A 24,357-nucleotide genomic window follows, 5' to 3' on the forward strand; every position below is an offset into this window, starting at 1 on the left:
CAAACAATATGACTTAGTATCAGTCTATTTTCAGAAAGGGTATTTTTTTCTATGAACTTTCTATGATGGGTACAGAGTCCAGCTGACATTTTCGATGTCAAATTTAGTCAGGATTCCTTGACATAGAACAACCTCATTAACCAACATGGAGGACAAGCAAAATCCACTTGTACATAAAATCCACCCAGCCTCCTAGCCCTTCGAGAATTCCACCATTTCAAAGCACTATACGACTTTTCTTTTGCGGTTAAGGGGCATTTAAAAAAAAAAATGGTCCCCTGGTTCTGTGAGGCTGGCACGGTGGCACAGTGGTTAGCACTGCTGCCTCGCAGCGGCAGGGACCTGGGCTCAATTCCGGCCTTGGGTCACTGTCTGAAGTTTGCATGTTCTCCCACTGTCTACGTGGGTTTCATAGAATTTCATAGAATTTACAGTGCAGAAGGAGGCCATTCAGCCCATCGAGTCTGCACCGGCTCTTGGAAAGAGCACCCTACCAAAGGTCAACAACTCCACCCTATCCCCATAACCCAGTAACCCCACCCAACACTAAGGGCAACCTCGGGACACCAAGGGCAATTTATCATGGCCAATCCACCTAACCTGCACATCTTTGGACTGTGGGAGGAAACCGGAGCACCCGGAGGAAACCCACACACACACACGAGGAGGACGTGCAGACTCCGCACAGACAGTGACCCAAGCCGGAATCGAACCTGGGACCCTGGATCTGTGAAGCGATTGTGCTATCCACAATGCTACCGTGCTTTCCTCCGGATGCTCCGGATTCCTCCCACAGTCCAAAGATGTGCAGTTTGGGGATAGGGAGGGGTAGTGGGCGTGGGTGGAGTGCTCTTTCAGAGGGTCGGCGCAGACTCGATGGGCCGAATTGCCTTCTTCGGCACTGTAGGGATTCTATAATTTATGAAGAAGTCTTACAACACCAGGTTAAAGTCCAACAGGTTTGTTTCAAATCACTAGCTTTCGGAGCACTGCTCCTTCCTCAGGTGAAAGAGCAGTGCTTCTTCACCTGAGGAAGGAGCAGTGCTCCGAAAGCTAGTGATTTGAAACAAATCTGTTGGGACTTTAACCTGGTGTTGTAAGACTTCTTACTGTGCTCACCCCAGTCCAACGCCGGCATCTCCACATAATTTCTAAAACTCTTGTTCCAGTGATTGCATTAGTAGTTTGTACACTCCAGCACAATGCTTACTTTGGTCATCCAGAAATGGTCAGCGGGGAACATTGACTGAGGAAGATATGGTTCAGCGTATGGTGGGGACAGAGGGTTTGTCAAGGGGTTTTCCTCCAGGTATGAACAGGAGCTGCTGCCTGACAGAGAACTTGATGGCAGAGAAGAACGGGGTAAACGTTCCAGTCCCAATATGTGCATGTTACTCCATTGGTCTTTTACTAATGAACCATTTTGTTTGCTTGCAAGCTGAAAAAAAAATAGAGATAAAGATTTTCATTTGGCTTTTAACAATTTTTTTTCCACAATTCATAATTTTTTTCCGGAGCAGGTCAACGCTAGGGAATGAAATCCTCAATTTCAGACTTCCCTCCCAGAGAAAGATTAGGTGCAGAACTCTTCTACACTGCCTCAACAATGAACAGGATGTGGAGATGCCGGCGTTGGACTGGGGTGGGCACAGCAAGAAGTCTTACAGCACCAGGTTAAAGCCCAACATGTTTGCTTCAAACACGAGCTTTTGGAGCACAGCACATTCACCCGAGGAAGGAGCTGTGCTCCGAAAGCTAGTGTTTGAAGCAAACATGTTGGACATTAACCTGCTGTTGTAAGATTTCTTACTCAACAATGAATCTCAGAGCTAACCTCAGAAGAGCAGCACAGACTGAATGAGGCTGCCATTTTCTGAGGCCCAAGCCAATAATCACTTCCCGATCATCTGGCCATTGCTGTTTGTGGGATCTTGCTGTGTACAAATGGCTGCTATGTTTCCTGCAATGAACATTCGAATGGTATTATTCATTGGCTGTGCAGCTTTTTTTTTGCGGGGCGGGGGGGGGGGGGGGGGGGTGTGGAAAAGAGACCTGTGGTCAGGCGCTATACAAAGGTAAGTTCTTTCTTTCACTCCATAACCTCTCCAGGTGTGATTACTGTCTTTATGATGGATTGAATTTGGAATAGGTCCAATTTGGCAAGGAACTGGGTGACTCTGTGGGGAAAACTCAGAACGGTTAGGCAGGGGGGGATTATCATCAAATCAAATGGAATTGCATTTGAACTCCACACCAGAGCCTATTTTCTAATTTTTACTCAAAGGCTTATGCACAAATGCATCATCAGGTTAATAGTTTGGTGACACATTGTTTGTCATGCCTTTTCCCTCTGAGAGACGGTGAGAGACTTAACTGTTACACTGAAGCACCTGCTAATTGTAGCATGACACTACGGTAGTTTATACTTGTGCTGCGTCAACAACACTTTGCAATGTTTGCACATAATCAAACCACTTCCTGTTGTCCTTTGGTCAAAGGTGTTCACAGTATTACTGAGCTCTTTTCAGGGCTGGGACGGGAATGTTTGCATTCTTTATATTCATCCACAGGATGTGGATGCCGCTGGCAAGGCCCATCCCTAATTGCCCAGCTGAGGCGGCACAGTGGTTAGCACTGCTACCTCACAGCACCGGGGTCCCAGGTTCGATTCCAGCCTCGGGTGACTGTCTGTGTGGACTTTGCACGTTCTCCCCGTGTCTGTGTGGGTTTCCTCCGGGTGCTCCGGTTTCTTCCCACAGTCCAAAGATGTGCAGGTTAGGTGGATTTGGTGATTTTTTGGGGGAAATTGCCCCAAAAAGGTTAGATGAGGTTATGGGGCTAGGAGTGGGGGATTGGGTCTATCTTATAGATAGGTTCTTGATTAATAAGGGGACCAGGAGTTATGGGGAGAAGGCAGGAGAATGGGGATGAGAAAATATCAGCCATGATTGAACAGCGGAGCAGACTCGATGGGCCGAGCCTAGTTCTGCTCTTATGTCTTATGGGCCAATGTAGCGTGCTCTATCAGAGCATGGGCCGTTGCAGACACGATGGGCCGAATGGCTTCTTTCTGCACTGTAGGAATTCTATGAGTGGCTCGCTAGGCCATTTCAGAGTGCATTTAAGAGTCAACCCCAAAGAGTTATCGGACTCGAAACGTTAGCTCTTTTCTCTCCCTACAGATGCTGCCAGACTTGCTGAGATTTTCCAGCATTTTCTCTTTCGTTTCAGATTCCAGCATCCGCAGTAATTTGCTTTTATTAAGAGTCAACCACATTGCTTTGGTCTGGAATCACATGTAGGCCTGGCCAGGAAAGGACAGCAGATTTTCTTTCCCAAATGGCATTAGCGGGCTATTTGTTGTTTTTTATGGCAATCCAGTCATCTCAAAGTGATCATTTTTTTTAAACAGACTGAATTTAGTTGTTGTGGTGGGTTTATAACTCAGGTTTCTGGAAGCACACACTCATTATCTCGCTCCACCCGTGCCGACTCAACCCGTCTCAAAGCATTCCTTTTCACCCAGTTTCATTTAATCTTTCGTACACACTGCTTCCCTTTGTTCAGCCATTAACACGTTCTGATCTCGGTGCCATTATCAGCACCCTTCTTAGCTATTTACATTCCTTTTGTCTTTCTGTCCACAACATCTCTGTCCCCATCGCTCCACAACAGTACAAGTCTGACCCTATTTCCAGTATCTCCAGCTTTGACAAAGAGCCATCCAGACTCGAAACCTTAACTCCCTTCTCTCTCCACAGCTGCCGTCAGATTGTCCAGTTTTGAAAAAAATCAGATTTTGAAAAAATCCGCAGAAATTTGCTTCTCTCGTGTGGATTACGGGCAGGTTGTAACACGCGCACGTTGCGTACGCAGTGTGCGCGCCAGTGGAAAGAAAACAGCAGCATCCATCTGAAGTTAAATTAATTTTAAAATAAATTTAGAGTACCCAATTCTTTTTTTCCCCCCCAATTTAGCGTGGCCAATCCACCTACCCTGCACATCTTTGGGGGAGAATGTGAAAACTTCACACGGACAGCGACCCGGGACCGGGATCGAACCTGGGACCTCAGCGCCGTGAGGCGGCAGGGCCACCGAGCTGCCCTTAAGTTATTTGCTTGTAAATAGACACTGGCCGGAATTCTCCGGCCATGCCTATGTTGGCACTTTGTCCCATTACTCTACTGTTTCCCCCATAGCCCTGAAAACTTTACCCCAAAGTACTTCCTAACCAATCAGCTATTTTGAACTGTGGTCACTGGTTAAGGAAGCACAGCTTTCAATTCGCACTCAGCTGGTACCTGTAATCAGCAATGAGATAAATGATCGGCCAATCTATTTTGGTCCTTCCACAGGCTGGGTGGTGTCGGCCAGGGCACCAGGGGAGCTCCCTGTTCATCAAACAGCTTCATGGGCTTTACGCCCACCTGAACGTGCAGGTGGCCCCTCAGCTTAAAGACTCATCGGGGAGGCGACCCTTTCAGTAATTGAGCGTTCCCCCACTGCTGCACAGGAATTTCAGCCTCGATTGCGTCTTCGAGTGAGGCGGCTTCAACCCACTCAAGGTCACAAGCACTTCATCTGCGCTGACACTTCAGTGCCGTAGCGAGAGATTTAGATCACCAGTGTGGCATTGAGCTCAACCAAGCAGCAAATATTTGTGTTCTGTGTCAACGGATCTCTCTGGCTGCAAAAGGTGGGTGTGCACGCTTGGCTGCGTGTGCGTGTGTGTGTGTGTATGCATGCGTGGTTGTCTGCATATGTGTGCATGTTTGCATGCACTTGTGCACACATCTATTTCTGCGTATGTATGTGTGTTTGTGTATGCACACATGTTTGTCTGTGTATGTGTGCACACATGTTTCTGTGTATGTGTGCGTGCATATGCATGTGTCTGTCTCAGCATCCGGTATCACAGGAGTGAAGGATTGGCCTCCGTATTTTTTAATAAATTTAGAGTACCCAATTTTTTTTTCCAATTAAGGGGCAATTTAGCGTAGCCAATCCACCTAACCTGCACATCTTTAGGTTGTGGGGGCGAAACCCACGCAGACACGGGGAGAATGTGCAAACTCCACACGGACAGTGACCCAGGGCCGGGATTCGAACCCGGGTCCTCAGCACCGTAGGCATCAATGCTAACCACTGCGCCACCGTGCTGCCCGATTGGCCTCCATTTTGATGGTCAGCCTTCACTCTGTGGCCTCACGAGGGCAACGTTTAAAAAAATAAATTTTGAGTACCCAATTCATTTCTTACCAATTAAGGGGCAATTTAGCGTGGCCAATCCACCCACCCTGCACATCTTTGGGTTGTGGGGGCGAAACAAACGCAAACACGGGGGAAGAATGTGCAAACTCCGCGCGGACAGTGACCCAGAGCCGGGATCGAACGTGGGACCTCGGCGCCGTGAGGCTGCAGGGCTAACCCACTGCGCCACCGTGCTGCCCCTCACGAGGGCAAAGTTGCCAACCCTCCAGAACCGACTCAGGGCTTCAGAATTTACCGTGGGGTCAGGGTTCTTTAAATTGTGCATCCTCCTTAGAACACGTCTATGTAATCATTATAAGGATTTCAGAGCTTAGCAGAAAAAAGGCTATTTGGTTGGAGATAGAATATCATGCGACGAAACCTCCAGGAATACACCCAACTAGAATTGGCAACAGCGCACAAGGATGTTGGGGCCCATTCGAGGTGGTGGGAGAGACGATGGAGATGAGAATGAGCAAGATGTACAATAATCTACCCCAGACCAGCTACCCTTGTCAAAATGTGTGCAGGTTGCTGCTGATCTCTGTCCGTCGGCAGGGAGCATTGCAAACAGTTAAAATAAACCACAATAAACGTGGCATCAAAATACTGGAAGTTTGAAATAAAAGCAGAAAATGCTCAGCAGGGCAGGCAGCATCCATGTGGGGAAACAGAATTAATGTTTTATCAGATATTGTAAACTCTGTTTCTCTCTCCCACAGATGCCACCTGACCTACGGAACATTTTCCAGCCTGGTCTGTTTTTAATACAATGAATATATATGTGTGTATTTTAATTGTACTTACGCCTGCAGCAGAGAGACTGACGGTAGGCGGGGCTAGCTGCCTCCTGGCAACTTTAAAGGGCTGAGCGTATAGCGGCGACAACGGGACATCGCGGTGACGGGCCGTGAATGAGTTGAGATCCTTTCCAAAGCCACAATTGGGTTTGGCTGGTGACTGTGGCAAGGCAAGGGTCTCACGGAGTGGTACATTCCGATCCCCCCCTCTGTGTGGTAATGATGAAGAATTGGGTCTGGACATGGACTAAAAGGCAATGAAATTATTTATCCTCCATATCTTATAAGGATTTTGCAAACTGTGCCATAACCGGAACTGAGTTTATTAAAAAAGAAAATCACTTAATACAGCCGGTGTTTAGCACAAAAATCTGATTCATATCTGGTAAAGAATGTTCTGCTATCTAAATAATAATAACATTTATTATTGTCACAAATAGGCTTACATTAACACTGTAATGATATTACTGTGAAAAGCCCCTGGTCACCACACTCCGGCGCCTGTTCGGGTACACCGAGGGAGAATTCAGAATGTCCAATTCACCAAACAAGCACATTTTCCAGGACTTTGTGGGAGGAAACCGGAGCACCCGGAGGAAACCCACACAGACACGGGGAGAACGCGCAGACTCCACACAGACAGTGACCAAAGTCGGGAATCAAACCTGGGACTCTGGCACTGTGAAGCAACAATGCTCACCACTGTGCTGCCGTGCTGCACATGGTATTTTTTCTATCTCCCAATCATGCAACATGGTCAGTTGGCACCATAGCAAAGAGTGATAATTCCATTGATTTCCGCACCCACAAATCTTTGGCATCAATTCATATGTAAACCTTTGCCATGTCAGGATTCTGTTGCTAGTTTTGGTTTTTGCAATTCTCCCTCGTGCTCTTTCCGAAGATGCTGATGCATCTGGTTCCTTGGACGCTAACTCAACCCCTTTACTTAGAGAGGGGGTGGCCTGCAGGCTGTTCAACTGTAGTGAGCATCACAGCTGAGCCTGTGTCCTGGCCTCTCTCGGGGATCCACTGACGTGTCAGCCTGGATTATATGCACAGGAATTTAGAACAGTACAGCACAGAACAGGCCCTTCGGCCCTCGATGTTGTGCCGAGCAATGATCACCCTACTCAAACTCACGTATCCACCCTATACCCGTAACCCAACAACTCCCCCTTAACCTTACTTTTTAGGACACTACGGGCAATTTAGCATGGCCAATCCACCTAACCCGCACATCTTTGGACTGTGGGAGGAAACCGGAGCACCCGGAGGAAACCCACGCACACACGGGGAGGACGTGCAGACTCCGCACAGACAGTGACCCAGCCGGGAACGAAACCTGGGACCCTGGAGCTGTGAAGCATTGATGCTAACCACTATGCTACCGTGCTGCCCATTGAGTGGGCAGAGTGGGACTTGAACCCGCCACCTCTTGACACAACCGGAGCGCTGCCAACTGAACTAACAGTGTCTATTGCCTGGTGGAAGAAATGAGTAATAAATATGTTCACACATTCACAGACGTGCTATAACCACTTAGCTCAAATTAACAGAGGAATTTAATATGAGCAAATTAACATGCTTATGGCTAATATTGTACAATGCTTTTCCAATGTATAATATTACAGCAGAGCTGGTTTCAATATTCTAGCACTTTTCTAATATTAATATATTTAATAACACACTCAAGGTGTCTGATGTCTCCTTGATCCCAGTCGTCAAGTGCCAAGCATTGTATTTCTGACCCAGTTCTGTTCTTGGTCTGGCAAAGTATTGCTTACCTCTCTAAGCCAAACAGGTTTTGCAGGAGGGGCTGGTCGTAACTTAAACGGGACATAAGGCACAGCATACGTTGGAGATAGGAGGTTGTTCAAATTCTTATCAAGAGGTGAACAATAGTTGTTTGTGTTGTTGCAAGGCTGCATTGAAATAGGAGATAATCTGGAGATGTTGGATCCTGATATAGGATGTTTTTTGGATGAATCTTGGCTGTTTACCATCTGAAATAAGTGAAATAAATATTTGTGGCAACTCATCTGACCAACACAGTTACGATATTTCAGTGCAACGCAACTCAGCTCAAGATGCTCAAAAGCCAAACTCAAAACACAGTAACAAAGAGAATTTAGTTGTTTAAAATAACCTTTCCTGAATAAACAGGCTCATATCTTTGTGTTTTTTATAAATGACTTGGATGAGGAAGTGGAAGGGTGGGTTAGTAAGTTTGCCGATGACACGAAGCTTGGGGGTGTTATAGATAGTGTTGAGGGTTGTTGCAGGCAGCGCCGGCCCTAGGGATGCTGGCGCCACGGGCAAGCTGAACTTTGGCGCCCTTGGGGGGGGGGGGGGGGGGGGGCCGAGGAGGGGGGGCCGAGGAGGGGGGGGGGGGGGGGAGAGGAGGGGGGCCAAGGAGGGGCGGACCCGAGGAGGGGGCGCGGGGGGGGGGGCGGACCTGAGGAGGGGGCGGACCCAAGGAGGGGGCGGGGGGGGGGGCGGACCCGAGGAGGGGGCGGACCCGAGGGGGGGGCGGGGGCGGCGGACCGAGCGGGGGGGCTGCCCTGGGGGAGGGCGGCCACCGCGCATGCGCTGGTTGGCACCGGCCCAACTGCGCATGCGCGGGACCAGAGTCTGGCGCCCCCTAGCACATGGCGCCCCGGGCGACTGCCCGAGTTGCCGGTGCCTTGAGCCGGCCCTGGTTGCAGGTTACAACAGGACATTGACAGGATGCAGAGCTGGGCTAAGAAATGGCAGATGGAGTTCAACCTTGATAAATGTGAAGTGATTCATTTTGGAAGATCGAATTTGAATGCTGAATACAGGGTTAAAGGCAGGATTCTTGGAAGTGTGGAGGAACAGAGGGATCTTGGGGTCCACGTACTTAGATCCCTCAAAGTTGTCACCCAAGTTGATAGGGTTGTTAAGAAGGCGTATTTCATTAACAGGGGGATTGAGTTTAAGAGCCACGAGGTTTTGCTGCAGCTTTATAAAATCCTAGTTAGAACACATTTGGAATATTGTGTCCAGTTCTGGTCGCCTCATTATAGGAAGGATGTGGATGCTTTACCAGGATGCTGCCTGGACCGGAGGACATGTCTTATGAAGAAAGGTTGAGGGAGTTGGGGCTTTTCTCACTGGAGCGAAGAAGGGAGAGAGGTGACTTGATAGAGGTGCACAAGGTAATGAGAGGCATGGATAGAGTGGATCGCCAAAGACTTTTCCCCAGGGCGGAAATGGCTGTCACAAGGGGACATAATTTTATGGTGATTGGAGGAAGGTATAGGGGAGATGTCAGGGGTAGGTTCTTTACACAGAGAGTGGTGGGTGTGTGGAATGCTCTGCCAGCAGAGGTGGTGGAGTCAGAGTCATTAGGGACATTTAAGCGACTCTTGGACAGGCACATGGACATCAGTAAATTGAAGAGGTGTAGGTTAGGTTGATCTTAGATTAGTATAAATGGTCGGCACAACATCGTGGGCCGAAGGGCCTGTACTGTTCTATGTTCTATATCATGCATTAATGTCAGTCGAAATCATTCAGGCCTAATAGCCTGTTTCTGAGCCATTGACTCGATGTAGTTCCTGGTATACCATAAAAATGAAACATTTCTGCACAAGATTTATACCCACACTTACATCTCTGTGAGAGGATCCGTTCCCAGGAGACAGTGGCTGCATTCTCCGTGCTGTAAAGGGTTCCGCATAAGCTGGTGACCAGCAACGTTCTGAAGGTAGAGGTGGAGGCTGGGACAGGGTAAACGCTCTGCGGTCTGAGAATCTCATACTGCTTCCACGGATTGGCAAGGGTGAAGAATTGTGCTTGTATGCAGACTGAAACGGATACAGGTCATTCATGTAACTTAGTCTTCAGCATCTAACAGTATAAATATTACGCTCAACATTACATCCTCTTCTGTCACAGTTGATGTCACTGATCATTTAGTAAATGGAATGAGAGAGTCTTCACCCAAATATATCTCATTTTAACGTATGTCAGACTGGAGCAGGCACACCTCAAACAGGTCAGGGGTCAAAGGGGAACCTTTGACTAACAGGTCAAACTCACCCCAACAGCACCAGAACTCTTGCAACCCTGCAATCAGTTGTCCTTTACAATTCCCTAATGTCTTTATCTCTTAAACATGAGAGGCATTGTTTTTACAGCCTGATGTAAACTTTTTGAGTCACAACCCACTTTTTAATGCCCACATCGCTGGAGTACGTCACTTTCTAATCATAGAATCACGACAGTGCAGAAGGAGTCTGCACCGACGCTCTGAAAGAACACACTACCTCGGCCCATTTGCCTGCCCTATCCCCATAACCCCACCGAACCAGCACATCACAGACAATAAGGGCCAATTTTATCATGGCCAATCCACTTAACCTGCACATCTATGGACTATGGGAGGAAACCGGAGCATCCGGAGGAAACCCACACAGACAGATAGAACATGCAAACGCCACACAGTGACCCAAGGCTGGATTCGAACCCTGGTTCATGGGGCTGTGAGGCAGCAGTGTTAACCACTGTGCTACCATGCCACCCACTTGCCCAGGGTGAGATGTTGAAATATGGTCTGTTTCTACCTGTCAATGACATGCACGGTAGCACAGTGGTTAACACAGTTGCTTCACAGCTCCAGAGTCCCAGGTTCGATTCCCGGCTTGGGTCACTGTCTGTGCAGACAGTGGAAGCACCCAGAGGAAACCCACACAGACACAGGGAGGACGTGGAAACTCCTCACACACAGTGCCCCAAGATTGGAATCGAACCCGGGACCCTGGCGCTGTGAGGCAGCGATGCTAACCACTGTGCCACCATGCTGCCCATGTACGTATACTTTTTTCAATTCTCCTTTTTCATGATAATGAGCAGCTTCTATCTCCTGGCAATGGAAATGAAGTGGCAGTGTGGGTTTCCTCTGGGCGCTCCAGTTTCCTCCCACAAGTCCCGAAAGACGTGCTGTAGGTAATTTGGACATTCTGAATTCTCCCCGTGTGCACCTGAACAGGGGCCGGAGTGTGGCGACTAGGGGCTTTTCACAGTAACTTCATTGCCATGTTAATCCTACGTGTCATTTAAAAAGAAAATGTTTTGGATGGGCCGAGAAATATCCTAATATCTTAATTAACATTCCACCTTCAAAAAGAACCATCTAAAGTGTTGATTTCATTGTTGTTCACAGATCTTGCAACTGTAATGCAAATTGGCTGCCATACCTGTTTACACTTTAACAGTCCATAAACTTCAAAACAATTAATTGTGTACAAAACATTTCAGTGTGCGTCCGAGAGAGATGATGTATGTTGCACAGCTGCAAATCTCACTCTCCTTTCTAATTGACAATCTCCTTAATTTTAACAAAAAATACTCTCGGTGGTGCACCGACAGAACTGTCGAATAATCTCACAATATTTTAGCGAATAAAACATCACTTACTGAATTCTGTTTTAAAGGTTCAGCTGGTGCTAAGAATGTTCGGGGAGGAGGTGTGTAAGGCTCAGCATAGTCAGGAGAGGTGAGTGGACCCAGCGCATTGTCAGTAACCGGCGTGGGCAGATCTTCAGACACAGAAATCATTTCGACAGGTTTCTGGGGGAACGTGAATATACCGTACACTGTCGGGCTGCTGTGTGGTTCCAGTGAAGGTCTGTGCTTATCTGCAAGCTAGAGTTAATGAATGTTTTAATCGCCAAGAAACAGAACTGAAACAGATTTTGTCAATGGTTCGGGTTGGATCACGGACACATGCCTTTGGCAGGACCACTCCTGTCCCATCGGTACGTAACACTGCTATCTTACGTAACATATACAGTCTACTCCTTATCATTCAAAGTCAATTCTGTGCACAGAAAAAATTGATCCAATCAATTGAATCTCACAATGGAGGGATGGAACTCAATGCTAAATTGAATTAAAATACCTTGAATTGATTGGAACGTAATGCATAGAATCCCTACAGTGCAGAAGGAGGCCATTCAGCCCATCAAGTCTACACTGATCCTCCGAAAGAACACTCCATCCAGGCTTACTCCCCCGTAACCCCATGCATCAATAATTAAAAAAAATAAAAATTAGAGTACTCAATTCATTTTTTCCAACAAAGGGGCAATTTAGCGAGGCCAATCCACCTACTCCGCACATCTTTGGGTTGTGGGGGCGAAACCCACGCAATCACGGGGGGGGGAATGTTCAAACTCCACACGGACAGTGACCCAGAGCCGGGATGGAACCTGGAACCTCGGTGCCGTGAGGCTGCAGGGCTAACCCACTGCGCCACCGTGCTGCCCTATCGTGCATCAATAATGACCAATCCACCTAACCTGCACATCTTTGAGTTGTGGGAGGAAAACAAGCACCCAGAGGAACCCCACGCAGACACAGGGAGGACGTGGAAACTCCTCACACACAGTGCCCCAAGATCGGAATCGAACCCGGGACCCTGGCGCTGTGAGGCAGCGATGCTAACCACTGTGCCACCATGCTGCCCATGTACGTATACTTTTTTCAATTCTCCTTTTTCATGATAATGAGCAGCTTCTATCTCCTGGCAATGGAAATGAAGTGGCAGATTGGGGAAAGTGGCAGACAGATGATCACTGCATGTTTATTTGTCTGCCATTGAGCTGATGGGTTAACCCCGTTAGTATAAAGGGGCTAATGCTTCTGTCAAAAGTATGGAGAAAACAATTTCATCCAGATCCCTCAACATCCTCTGACAAGAGTGGAGGAAAATCACAAGGAAATAATTAATACATTCTGGTGTGATTTACATAAAGGTGAGAAAATGCATAAGTGCAGGAACACGGATACATCACACAATTTCACAAAAAAGATGGAAGAAAACCTCTGATTTTCTTTTCATAAAACTGCCCTTGATGTTTTGCAGTCTTTCCCACTGTTGGATATTGCAGTTATTTGTACATATTGTGAATTGTATCTACCTGAGCTCTGCATTCTGGAGAGCGTTTGCAATCACGTCCTTTGTTGACCTGGGAAGCTTTTTGAACTCTGACCCCTGCAGAATCCAGGTGATGTATTATGTTTTGGTGAGCTGTTCTATTCTTGGACGTCACCATGATGTGGTTGATCATTTTACCTGGAATATAAAGGATTAGAAACATAGTGAACATGGACAAATTACCCGTCATATGGTCATCTAGAGAATATGCAATGCCCGGGAAGAGGCTGTGAGCTGATTGATGTGTTCAGCTTGCGACTGTTAGATATCAAATAGGCCAAAGGAGGAGGGATGGTAGCTGCCATCTGTAAAGCCAGACAGAGCTCAACAGTGTAGGGGACGTATCACCGGGCAGGAGATTTACTCATCGAGAACCAGGATATTTCTCTTAGGGAACGATATGGGTGGGGCATAAACCAAGGTTAGCAAATCTCCATCCTCTCCTATTCCAGCAGCAACCTTCTGTCTCTCCCTTCTTACAAATTACAACAGTCACACACCCACAAATCCCAGACATTCCACATCCACCACTTGCCCCCTTGCACTGCCTCCCCATGTTTGTACCAAGACAGGTATTTTAATATTTGCAGCCATATACAAAATCAATCATTGGAATTTGTTTTGTGCTGAATTCTCAGCCTAGTTTTCAAATCCTACCATTCGCCCACTTCCTGTTACCGTAACATTCTCCAGTCCCACAATCCTCTGAGATATCAGTGTTTTCCCCAATCCCTATTTCCCTGCTCCACCATTGGTGGCGCTTTTAGGTGTCTGGATTATTAGCTCTGGTATTTCTTCCAAAAACCTTTCCACCTCTCTCCCCTCTCCAAACCAATCCACCTATCTCCCCAAATAAAAGGTGCCCCCTAAACTATAGCCTTTTGAGAAAGCGGTTGATCTTCTGAGCTATCCTACGTGGCTAAGTATCAAATTTGGTTTGCTAACACTTCTGTGAAAGGTTTTGGGATATTTAGTTACATTAAGCATGCTATTTATAGGCACGTTGTCACTGGATGGCCTATTTGCTCTGCACTCACCTACTATCAGGAATGTGTATGGATCGTTGTCAGATTCATCCTCTTCAAATATTGTTATAGAGTTAAGTGGGAGCTCACCCTGTTAGTAAACATGAATAAAACACAATAAATTAGACAGACTGAGCTACGCCTGCATATTTAAACTCCTCTGCACTGTTCCGATAGGTACAGTATCTTGTCAATGTTACAACACTGTCATTTTCAAATGCAACTTCTTCTCTGACCCCCTGTTGGATTTCTTTGAGTTAGCAAGGTAAAGGGGCTGATTTAGCTCACTGGGCTAAATCACTGGCTTTTAAAGCAGGCCAACAGCACGGTTCGATTCCCGTATCAGCCTACCCGGACAGGAGCCAGCATGTGGCGACTAGGGGCTTTTCACAGTAACTTCATTGAAGCCTACTCGTGACAATAAGCGATTTTCATTTTTTTCAATTGAGAAATCTCGGGTAATTCAAGGAGCGGGAACGAATCACGGAGGAAGGGAATTACTGTGGGAAGTAGTCCCAGAGTTTTAAAAGTACTTGGGATCCCGCACAGAAAGAAGAAAAACAAATCAATTTGTCTCCGACGGTTCACAAAGTATTTTCTTCGAGTAAAACTGATGGCAGACATTCAACACAGAGCAAAACATATTTTCCACACTGAGAGTAACCCAGAGCCGGGATCGAACCTGGGTCCTCAGTGCCATGAGGAAGCTGTGCTAACCCACTAGGCCACCGTGCTGCCTGAGGTGATTATACTTGCTGTGAGCAACATTTACCTTATAATGTAGCACCTGGTGTTCTTCAGACAAAATGAGAAGGGTTGTTGAGAAGAGAATCAAAAGACAATCATGTTGGTCCTGTGGAGACAGGTGCATACCAAATGGTTAATTTAGGAAACAAATATGTCCAAAGATGTACAGATTAGGTGGATTGGCCATGCTACGTGCCCAGGGATGTGCAGGTTAGATTGAAGGAGTGGGTGGGGAGGGACCTGGGTAGACGGCTCTTTCGGAGGGTCGGTGCAGACCCGATGAGCCGAATGGCCTCCTTCTGCGCTGTATGGGTTCTATGAAAAACAGAAGTAGGCCATTCAGCCTCCTTGTTCCTCAAGTGTCCTGGGAGATTGATCTTCAATTTCTCGAGACTCCGGGCCAATCCTGGAGGGTTGGCAACCCAAGCCTCAGCTTCAGAGGAGGGCACTATGGTACGAGGGTGGCACCTTCCCATTTCATACCACTGCTGTCCTTTAACCTTTGGCGGGATATTGACGACCTAGTGCCAATTCATGTTTTCTGTTTTTATAAATTTAGTGTATCCAATTAATTTTTTTTCCAATGAAGGGGCAATTTAGCGTGGCCAATCCACCTAGCCGGCACATCTTTGGGTTGCGGGGGCGAAACCCATACCATCACGGGGAGAATGTGCAAACTCCACACGGACAGTGACCCAGAGCCGGGATCGAACCTGGGACCTCGGCGCCGTGAGGCAGCAGGGCTAACCCACTGCGCCACCGTCCTGCCCTCCTCGTGTGAATTAATGTTGACGCATCAGCATTTCTGCCTTGCGGTCGGATTGTGCTGGAAGTGTTTAAACCCATCGGAGATAAGAAATTAACGGTCAACCAAAAAATAAAAGACCTTTGGCCAACAAAGCTGTATCTGGCTGTAAATCCAAGATCGCAGAGGTACAAGGACATTGTGCTAATCCTCAGCAAACAATAGCAACGAGCCGTTACTTAGTGCCTTTAGTGTAGTCAAATGCCTCATGCCCCTTCACAGGAACATTATCAAACCAAATTTGACACAGAATTTCCCAAGGGGATATTGAAATCTTGGTCAAGGGGGAATGTTTTAAGGAGCGCCTGAAAGCTGGGAAGACTGAGAGCGACATGGAGAGATTGAGAGGGGAAATTCTGAAGCCTCATCTCCAGGTGGCTGAAGGCACAGCCACCAATGGTGAACCATGGGAAATCAGGGATGGGGTGGGGAGAGCCAGAATTGGAAAGTGCAGAAGATCCCAGAGGTTTGTAGTGCTGGAAAGGACCATGCAAGAATTTTAGCGAAACTCACAACTGTACTTTTCCGGCCTGTCCCGCTGGCGGGATCCTGCCGCAGGTTTCCCGGTGGTGGACTGTGTGAATCATGGAAAAAGCCAGAGACATGGGAGGGACTGGAAGACCCCTCTGGATAATGGCGAGCCCTCGCCACAGCCACAAAACATGCCATGGCGGTTGTCGAAAATCCAGCTCTGTATTGCTTATCCGTTATTAGAAATGCTGCGATAATGGAAAGTGGGATGGCTGGCTCGTTTATTGGCTGGGATCTTGCTGTGCAGTGCATAGCGTCCCTGCCTCTGAGGCAGAAGCTCGCGGCTCGAGTCCCACTCCAGGACTTGATGGCCAAGGAAGGTGCGTTCATAATGCAGCCAAACAGGCTGAATGTCAACTTGCAAAAATCCTTCCAACACACCAATAGCTGGCGGGAAGAGTGAGAGACACTCCTGGTCAGCTACGCTTGATGTGGTGAGGCGCCCATGAAGTTATAAGCCCATTGTGCCAGACTAGCGACCTGTTCCGGCAATGACTAGATATGGAAACAGATGAAAGTCTGCCTTACAGCACCACAAGGTGGGGGGGGGTAAAGAGAATTGGAATTGGGGACACCCAATGGGCCAAATGGTCTTTTTCTGTGCCGTAAACCTTCTATTGATCATGGAATTATTTCATTCTTTACTATTCAGGTTTGGTAATATGCTCATATGAAAATGGGGCATCTTGTATTAACGAACATTCCTTGCTATGGATTTTGGTGATGTTTATTGGACAAATATCCAGTTAAATAAACAGCTAACCTTGCAATTGGTTATTAAGGCAATTGGACCAACAGAGATTGAACAGTCAAAGTGCAGAAACTGATTAAAGCAGTTGTTCTTAAGACACATTCTCAAGGTGAGGTCCCACAGCACCAATAAGATGTGTTGCCCACGCTCGATAATTGTCCTGCAGTCTCCACACATTAGCGATTAAACCCTTTGATTGGTCAAGGCCATCAGGCTTGGTGGGAGATCTTGTGATGAACCCTCCAGGGCTGTGTCCAACCACAAGCTGACAAGCCCCACTTCAGGATGACATTGTTAATATGGGCCTCGGTACTGTACCTGAGACGGTAAATGCTGCAACTTAGCCTCCGATATCCAGGCAATGCTGCCCAATGAATCAATGCGACCCCTTTCGCCTCCTTGGATTGGTCGGTTCAGAATTAACGTTCTCACATCAACATTTTTAGTGGGTTGTCCCAGGCGATTCTGCTGTGCAAAGCGAAATGACAATTAACTGATGCACCATTATTCTCTTTGGCGTCACACGTGCTGGGGTCTGTTGGACAAGTAGTACGATTGCAATACAGTAGAAAACTACCAAATGGGGTGGCAACATCCTATCCCCAGAAAACAAAATCCTTAGCATCTGGGGTGAATGTTAATATTTAGGTGTCTTTCTGCAATGGGGGTTGTACTGGGGTCTTGGGTGCAACTCAATGGGCCGAATGGCATCGTTCGGCACTGTAAATTTTATGAATCTATAAAATTTGTCACCAGTACAATTTTCTTCACATAACAGACCAAGAATTGTTTAGGCTGCAATTTGAGCAGAATGATCACTTGACTCAGATTTCCAAGGGATACCCTCCTGTCAGTGAGCTGTTTGGATCGGCAGAGCCAGCTCACGACCATTTCCTTCCATTTACATTTCTTATTTCTCTTATAGGCTTCAATACATCACCCAAATGGGACAGGTGAGCCCAGACTGTGAGCCTCAGTAAGTTAATTGATTAAAGTGCTGGGGGGCGTGATTCTCCGACCCCTCGCTGGGTCGGAGAATTCCCGGGGGGGGGGGGGGCACGAATCCGGCCATGAATAGGACCTCTGGCTTCCCTATTCTCCGGCGCCATTTTTTGGGCGGCAGCGGGATTTCCGCCACGCTAGTGGAACTGGCCAAAACTGGACGGCCACTCGGCCCATCGGGGCCCGGAGAAACGCCCGGGGTGGGGGGGGGGGCCGCCGGCGTGGCGGGAATCACGCCGCTGCCCGAAAAGCGGTGCCGGAGAATAGGGCAGCCGGCGTCGGGGCAGGATTCGGCCTTCCCCCGGGGATTCTCCGACCCGGCGGGGGGTCAGAGAATCCTAGCCCTTATCTCTCAATTTGCATTTAGGTGCATATCTTGCATAGTGAAGGAGGTCTTGTGGCACAGTGAGTAGTTGTCCCACCTCTGGGGCGGAGGCTCAGTGTTCAAGGCCAAACACAAACAACAACAACAACTCGCACAGCGATCAGAAACGGGACATTTCCCATTCTGACTGAGGGCAATTGTGGCTTTCTGTTGCCATCCTTTTTTTTTTCTTTTTTAAATTTAGATTACCCAATTATTTTTTCCAATTAAGGGGCAATTTAGCGTGGCCAATCCACCTACTCTGCACATCTTTGGGTTGTGGGGGCGAAACCCACGCAGACATGGGGAGAATGTGCAAACTCCACACGGACAGTGACCCAGAGCCGGGATCGAACCTGGGACCTCAGCGCCGTGAGGCGGTTGTGCTAACCACTAGGCCACCGTGCTGCCCGTTCTGTTGCCATCCTGATAGAAATGGATGTTCAGGGCAACAAAAAGTAGATACAATATTTAACAAGGCAGAAAATAAGAGACCCACCTCTAGAGGTGATAATGGTCAGATAGGAAGGAATTAGCTCTGCATTGAAAGGTTCCAATGACACAATGAACCAGGTGGACAATAGTTGAGATAACATAGAAGATCGATAAACAATCAGTTGTAAACTTATTTGCCAACCATTGGTATCTGTCGGACTCTGGTACCAGTTTGTAGATGGTATAAACCTTTGGGGGTTAATGTGTAATTGATTGAATGTTCTGCTTTAGGAATGCATTGAGTCACACGCTTGCCCAATCTGTCTCTTCTTAAGGTTTAATAGGAAGGTGACTAGGTCATTAGGGGGAAGAATGGAGCAGCTAGTTTGTGCCAGCTTCCTTATATTCAGAATCAAAAGGTTGAGAGTTCAACGCCCACCGCCCTCCCCCCAGTGCAGTGACAGCAGAGTGTGAATTTGATCAAAATGTGCACAAAGAATTGGCGCGCCCATTTCTTCACAGTTTCATGATTCCCAAGCTCATTGATGACAATGAAAGATCATCGAATGGTAACGCACCATTGACAAAACACATTTTTGTTCTTCTCAAATAGCTAACTAATCGTTTAACCAGGATAGCTCATGGAATGTTCGGTAATCCTAGCTGTGAAGGCCCAGCTCTTGTGCTTCAGGGTTCCACAGTAATGTAGAGATACGGTCACTTTGCCCAAAGGGAGCAGTTTTCTGAAAAGGACACCATAGGCTTGGAAGTGCTCAGATTTCCAAACTTCCCATGCCTCAGCGTGTAGTATTCCACTTGACTCATTCACACAGATCAGCACTTTAACATCTTTCTCTGTTTTGAAACCTCTGTTCAGTTTGGACTACTGCAGCTGAATCCAGGGGCGAAATTCTCCGACCCCACGCAGGGTCGGAGAATCGGCCAGCAGCGGCGTTAATCCCGCTCCCGCCGGGTTTTTTATTCTCCGACCGGCCAAAAACCAGCGTTGTGCAAATCCCGCCGGCAGCCTCTGAAAACAGCTGGCGCCGGCAGGATTTCATTATATTTTTCTTTCACCAAATCTCCGGCCCAGATGGGCCGAAGTCCCGCCGACGTGGCCACGGGTCACGTCGGCGAAAAACAGAGTAGCTTTAAAACGGCGTCAACCATTGAGGATGGTTGACGCCGTTCAGTGTCCGAGGGCGAGTGGGGGGGGGTTGCGAGTGGGGGGCGGGGGGTTTGCGGGGGTTGCGGCGTTGGGGGGGGGTTGCGGCGTTGGGGGGGGGGGGGTTGCGGCGTTGGGGAGGGTTGCGGCGTTGGAGGGGGGGGTTGCGGCGTTGGAGGGGGGGGGTCGGGGTGGTGGGGAGGGGGGTAGGTGCGGTGGGGGGGTAGGGGCGTTGGAGGGGGTAGGGGTGGTGGGGGGGTAGGGGCGTTGGAGGGGGTAGGGGTGGTGAGGGGGGGTTGGGGTAGGGGGCAGCGGCGTGCAGAGGGGGCGACGGTGCGTTGGCACCGGCCATCCGTCGCCCCCCCTCTGCACGCCGCTGCCCCCTACCCCAACCCCCCCTCACCACCACTACCCCCTCCAATGCCGTCCCCCCCTCTCTCAACGCCGGTACCCCTCCCCTCTCCTCTCAACGCAGGTAACCCCCCCTCCTCTCCTCTCAACTGAACGCCGCAACCCCCTCCCTCCCTCCTCTCAACTCAATGGCGCAACCCCCTCCCCCCCTCCTCTCAACTCAACATCGTAACCCCCTCCCCCCCCCCCTCCTCTCAACTCAACGCCGTAACCCCCTCACCCCCTCTCCTCTTCTCTCAACGCAGGTAACCCCCTTCTCCCCTCTCCTCTCAACTCAACGCCGCAACCGCCCCCCTCCCTCCCTCCCTCCCCCCAACGCCGGGTCTCTCTTCCTCCTCCCCCACCCCCCAAATCTAGGTCTCTCTTCCTCCTCCTCCCCCCCCCCAACGCCGGGTCTCTCTTCCTCCCCCTCCCCCCCCCCCCCCCAACAACGCCGGGTCTCTCTTCCTCCCCCCCCCCCCCCCCCCCAACAACGCCGGGTCTCTCTCTCCCCACCACACAAACGCCGGGACTCGCCACTTCCGCAGCTGGTGAAACTGACGCATATCGCGTCAGTCCGCTGCTGGCCCTTTCGGGAACGGAGATTACCGGCTTAAAAGAAGGCCCGGACGCCGGAGTCATCCGCACCGCTTTTCCCCACCGGAAAGGGGCGTCACGTCGGTCCTCGGAGAATTTCGTCCCAGATCTTCAAATATATATTTTTTAAATTTAGAATACCCAATTATTTTTTTCCAATTAAGGGGCAATTTAGCATGGCCAATCCACCTACCCTGCACATCTTTGGGTTGTGGAGGTGAAACCCACGCAGACACGGGGAGAATGTGCAAACTCCACACGGACAGTGACCCAGAGCCGGCATCGAACCGGGTCCTCAACGCCGTGAGGCAGCAGTGCTAACTACTGCGGCACCATGCCACCTGTTCTTATGCCGCATCTTCCAAACCCACGACCACTACCATCTAGAAGGACATCCCGTTATAGCCTGGGCGCGACCGGAATAATGTTTGTCAGCGGAGGAAGAAAGGTTCATTGCGGCTTCTTCTCCTGTTGACTCACATCCACGTTTTCTCTCAGCCTAACCCCCAGAGGAGAATATCGCCCCTGTGTTGACCAAAAGGTAATGTAAACTTACATCGAGCGCTCTGCATGCTTGTGTTCGAGGTGCATCTACAACCTTGCTGTTCACTTGTCTTTGCTTGCTGAGATGATAAAGCCACTCCTTCACTTGCTCCTCAGTGGAACAGTAGACTGTGAAGGGATGTATTAGTGGTCCTGCAGACAGATGAAGCAAATGTTTAAATGCATATCATTTGTAAGCTCCGTAATCCTGAAGTTCTCCAAGAGCATGGCACACCTCAGGTTTCTTGCACATCCCCGATTCCCATCGCTTCACCATAAGCAGCAGCACCTTCAGCAATCTAGGCTCTAAGCTCCGAAATTCTCTCCCTAAACTTCCCCACCTCCCCACATCTCTCTCCTCCTTCAAGGCATTCCTTAAAACCTGCCTCTTTAATCAAGCTTTTTGCCCTCGTATCTCCTTGAGGGGGGTCTGCGTCTGGTGACACACCTGAAGCACCTTAAAAGCTGTGTTAACAGTGCGATACAAAAGCAGCTTGTTGTATTGATGTTTGCAAGCCTTTTCTTGAACAGGGCTATTTTGCCTGCCTTTTAGAACGAGGTGTAGAGATTTGTAAGATTTTTCATGGTCTATTTAAACGATGAGTTTTATATTTGACCCACAGCAGTTTCGAAAAGGACCTGGGAGTCACTGAGAACAGATGTGCAACCATCTCCAGAAGGGATTTCACGCTGCCGGAGTTACACGCTGGCTGCGGTATAACTCCAATCTCATTCAGACTCATACTTTAGCGGTTTAAAAGATTGCCTGGGAAATGAATGTTGAACCTTTTAAGATCAGCAGAGAGCCAACAGTCTCGTCTCGCCTGGAAAAAGAATCCTCCTCAACTCCCCTCTAATCCATCAACCAATTACTTCAAATCTATGCCACCTGATTATTGAGCTCTCCACTAAATGGAAATAAGTCCTTCCCATCCATTCAATTTAGCTACCTCATAATTTTATACACCCTCAATTAAATCCCCCCTTGATCTCTGATATTAATATGAATGTAAATATTCTGATTATTGGCATAGGCGTTCATGTTGAACACTCAATGCAATCAATACATCATCAGAAACTCACTGAAGGAGCAATGATTTTGATGTAAAGATGGAAAATGCATTGACTGATAAGTTTTTTTTAAAATTTAGAGTGCCCAATTAATTTTTTCCAATTAAGGGGCAATTTAGCATGGCCAATCCACCTACTCTGCACATCTTTGGGTTGTGGGGGTGAGACCCACGCAAACACGGGGAGAATGTGCAAACTCCACACAGACAGTGACCCAAGCCGGGATCGAACCTGGGACCTCGGCGCCGTGAGGCAACAGGGCATTGACTGATAAGTTGTCCTTGATTACCAAATATGGTACAGTCAGTCTACTTTGTGCATTTGATAATTAAAACATTTTTAAAAAAAGAGTACCCAATTAACTTTTTCCAATTAAGGGGCAATTTAGCGAGGCCCATCCACCTACCCTGCACATCTTTGGGTTGTGGGGGTGAAACGCACGCAGACACGGGGAGAACGTGCAAACTCCACACGGACAGTGACCCAGAGCCGGGATCGCACCTGGGACCTCGGCTCCTTGAGGCAACAATGCTAACCACTGCGCCACCGTGCCGCCCCTCATTTGATCATTTTTGATAAGGATATTACAGCACAGTGGCAGGTTGCTTGGCTCAAGCAGTCTCTAATTATTTTGTTAAACGGCAATCATTTAATTTCCTAACTTTTTCCAATTAACTTTGCATGAAACAAAATAGCCTCTTCACGGTACACCGCAGCTACAGTTTATAATATCAGAATGTCACTGGCTTTGGGAATGTAGTGAGCATCAGAGTTACTAATTGCAGTGAAACCAGTTTATAGTATCCCTTGGGATAGTCACTTTAGTAACCTGAGGAAGCTAGTGGTAAGGGAACAGAGGTTTATTTAACTATACACAATATTCTGCTAAAGGCAGTAACTCGTTCCCAGTACAGTCCTTGCTGGGAGAATAAACCACACCAGATCCTGCTTTGGGCCGGCTTTTACATTCATTTGTAACAAGCTACAGCTGGGTGGGCTCTGCCCCCCATCTGGGAAGCTCATACACCACGAGTCGTACAATGAAAGTCAAGGCCACAAATTTCTGCTTTCGATGGCAAACTGTGCAATTTGTTCCCCAAAGTCCCATAAAAGAAAAATGGATGTTGGCTCCCTTGGTCAGTGGCTCTGCACATGGTCCATTAACTATAACTTTCCGTGTTAAAATAGAGCAATTTTTAGAAATCATATTTAAAGTTTCAGGAACTTAAGAATTTGCCAATGAGTTAAAAATCGATCTTTTTTGAAATGTGTAAAAAAAAAAAATTAAATTTAGAGTACCCAATTATCCACCTACCCTGCACATCTTTGGGTTGTGGGGGTGAAACCCACGCAGACACGGGGCCTCACGGTAGCGTGGTGGTTAGCATCAATGCTTCACAGCTCCAGGGTCCCAGGTTCGATTCCCGGCTGCGTCACTGTCTGTGTGGAGTCTGCACGTCCTCCCCGTGTGTGCGTGGGTTTCCTCCGGGTGCTCCGGTTTCCTCCCACAATCCAAAGATGTGCGGGTTAGGTGGATTGGCCATGCTAAATTGCCCGTAGTGTAAGGTTAATGGGGGGATTGTTGGGTACGGGTATACGGGTTACGTGGGTTTAAGTAGGGTGATCATTGCTCGGCACAACATCGAGGGCCGAAGGGCCTGTTCTGTGCTGTACTGTTCTATGTTCTATGTTCTAATGTGCAAACTCCACACGGACAGTGACCCAGGGCCGGGATCGAACCTTGGCGCCGTGAGACTGCAGTGCTAACCCACTGTGTCACCGTGCTGCCTGGGGGAGGGGGGGGCTGTGAGAGGGGAAGTTGAGAGGGGAGGGGGTGGGCAGAGAATGGGAGAGGGAAAGGGGAGAGAAAGAGCTGAGGGGGAGGGTAGCACGCAGCTTATGGCGCTGGGGACC

General features: G+C 48.4%; 1 protein-coding gene across 5 annotated transcripts in view; it reads right to left on the reverse strand.

Moving 5' to 3' along the window:
• The window catches only part of plekhn1 (pleckstrin homology domain containing, family N member 1), a 52,715-nt gene that overhangs the window by 12,175 nt on the left and 16,183 nt on the right, over nucleotides 1-24,357 (reverse strand). For 2 of the 5 annotated variants that reach the window (XM_038773274.1, XM_038773272.1), the window contains exons 6-15: nucleotides 21,386-21,525; nucleotides 17,195-17,344; nucleotides 14,815-14,895; nucleotides 14,055-14,133; nucleotides 13,001-13,155; nucleotides 11,496-11,723; nucleotides 9,689-9,883; nucleotides 7,838-8,056; nucleotides 6,058-6,297; nucleotides 1,211-1,438 (exon numbers count right to left, since the gene is read on the reverse strand). In XM_038773274.1, coding sequence (XP_038629202.1) covers nucleotides 1,211-1,438; nucleotides 6,058-6,297; nucleotides 7,838-8,056; nucleotides 9,689-9,883; nucleotides 11,496-11,723; nucleotides 13,001-13,155; nucleotides 14,055-14,133; nucleotides 14,815-14,895; nucleotides 17,195-17,344; nucleotides 21,386-21,525 — 1,715 coding nt within the window. The remainder of the gene's footprint in view (nucleotides 1-1,210; nucleotides 1,439-6,057; nucleotides 6,298-7,837; nucleotides 8,057-9,688; nucleotides 9,884-11,495; nucleotides 11,724-13,000; nucleotides 13,156-14,054; nucleotides 14,134-14,814; nucleotides 14,896-17,194; nucleotides 17,345-21,385; nucleotides 21,526-24,357) is intronic. The other 3 variants (XM_038773276.1, XM_038773275.1, XM_038773273.1) reach the window with 2 other exon arrangements.

The sequence above is a fragment of the Scyliorhinus canicula genome, chromosome 16 (genome assembly GCF_902713615.1).
Source record: "Scyliorhinus canicula chromosome 16, sScyCan1.1, whole genome shotgun sequence".
NCBI lineage: Eukaryota > Metazoa > Chordata > Chondrichthyes > Carcharhiniformes > Scyliorhinidae > Scyliorhinus > Scyliorhinus canicula.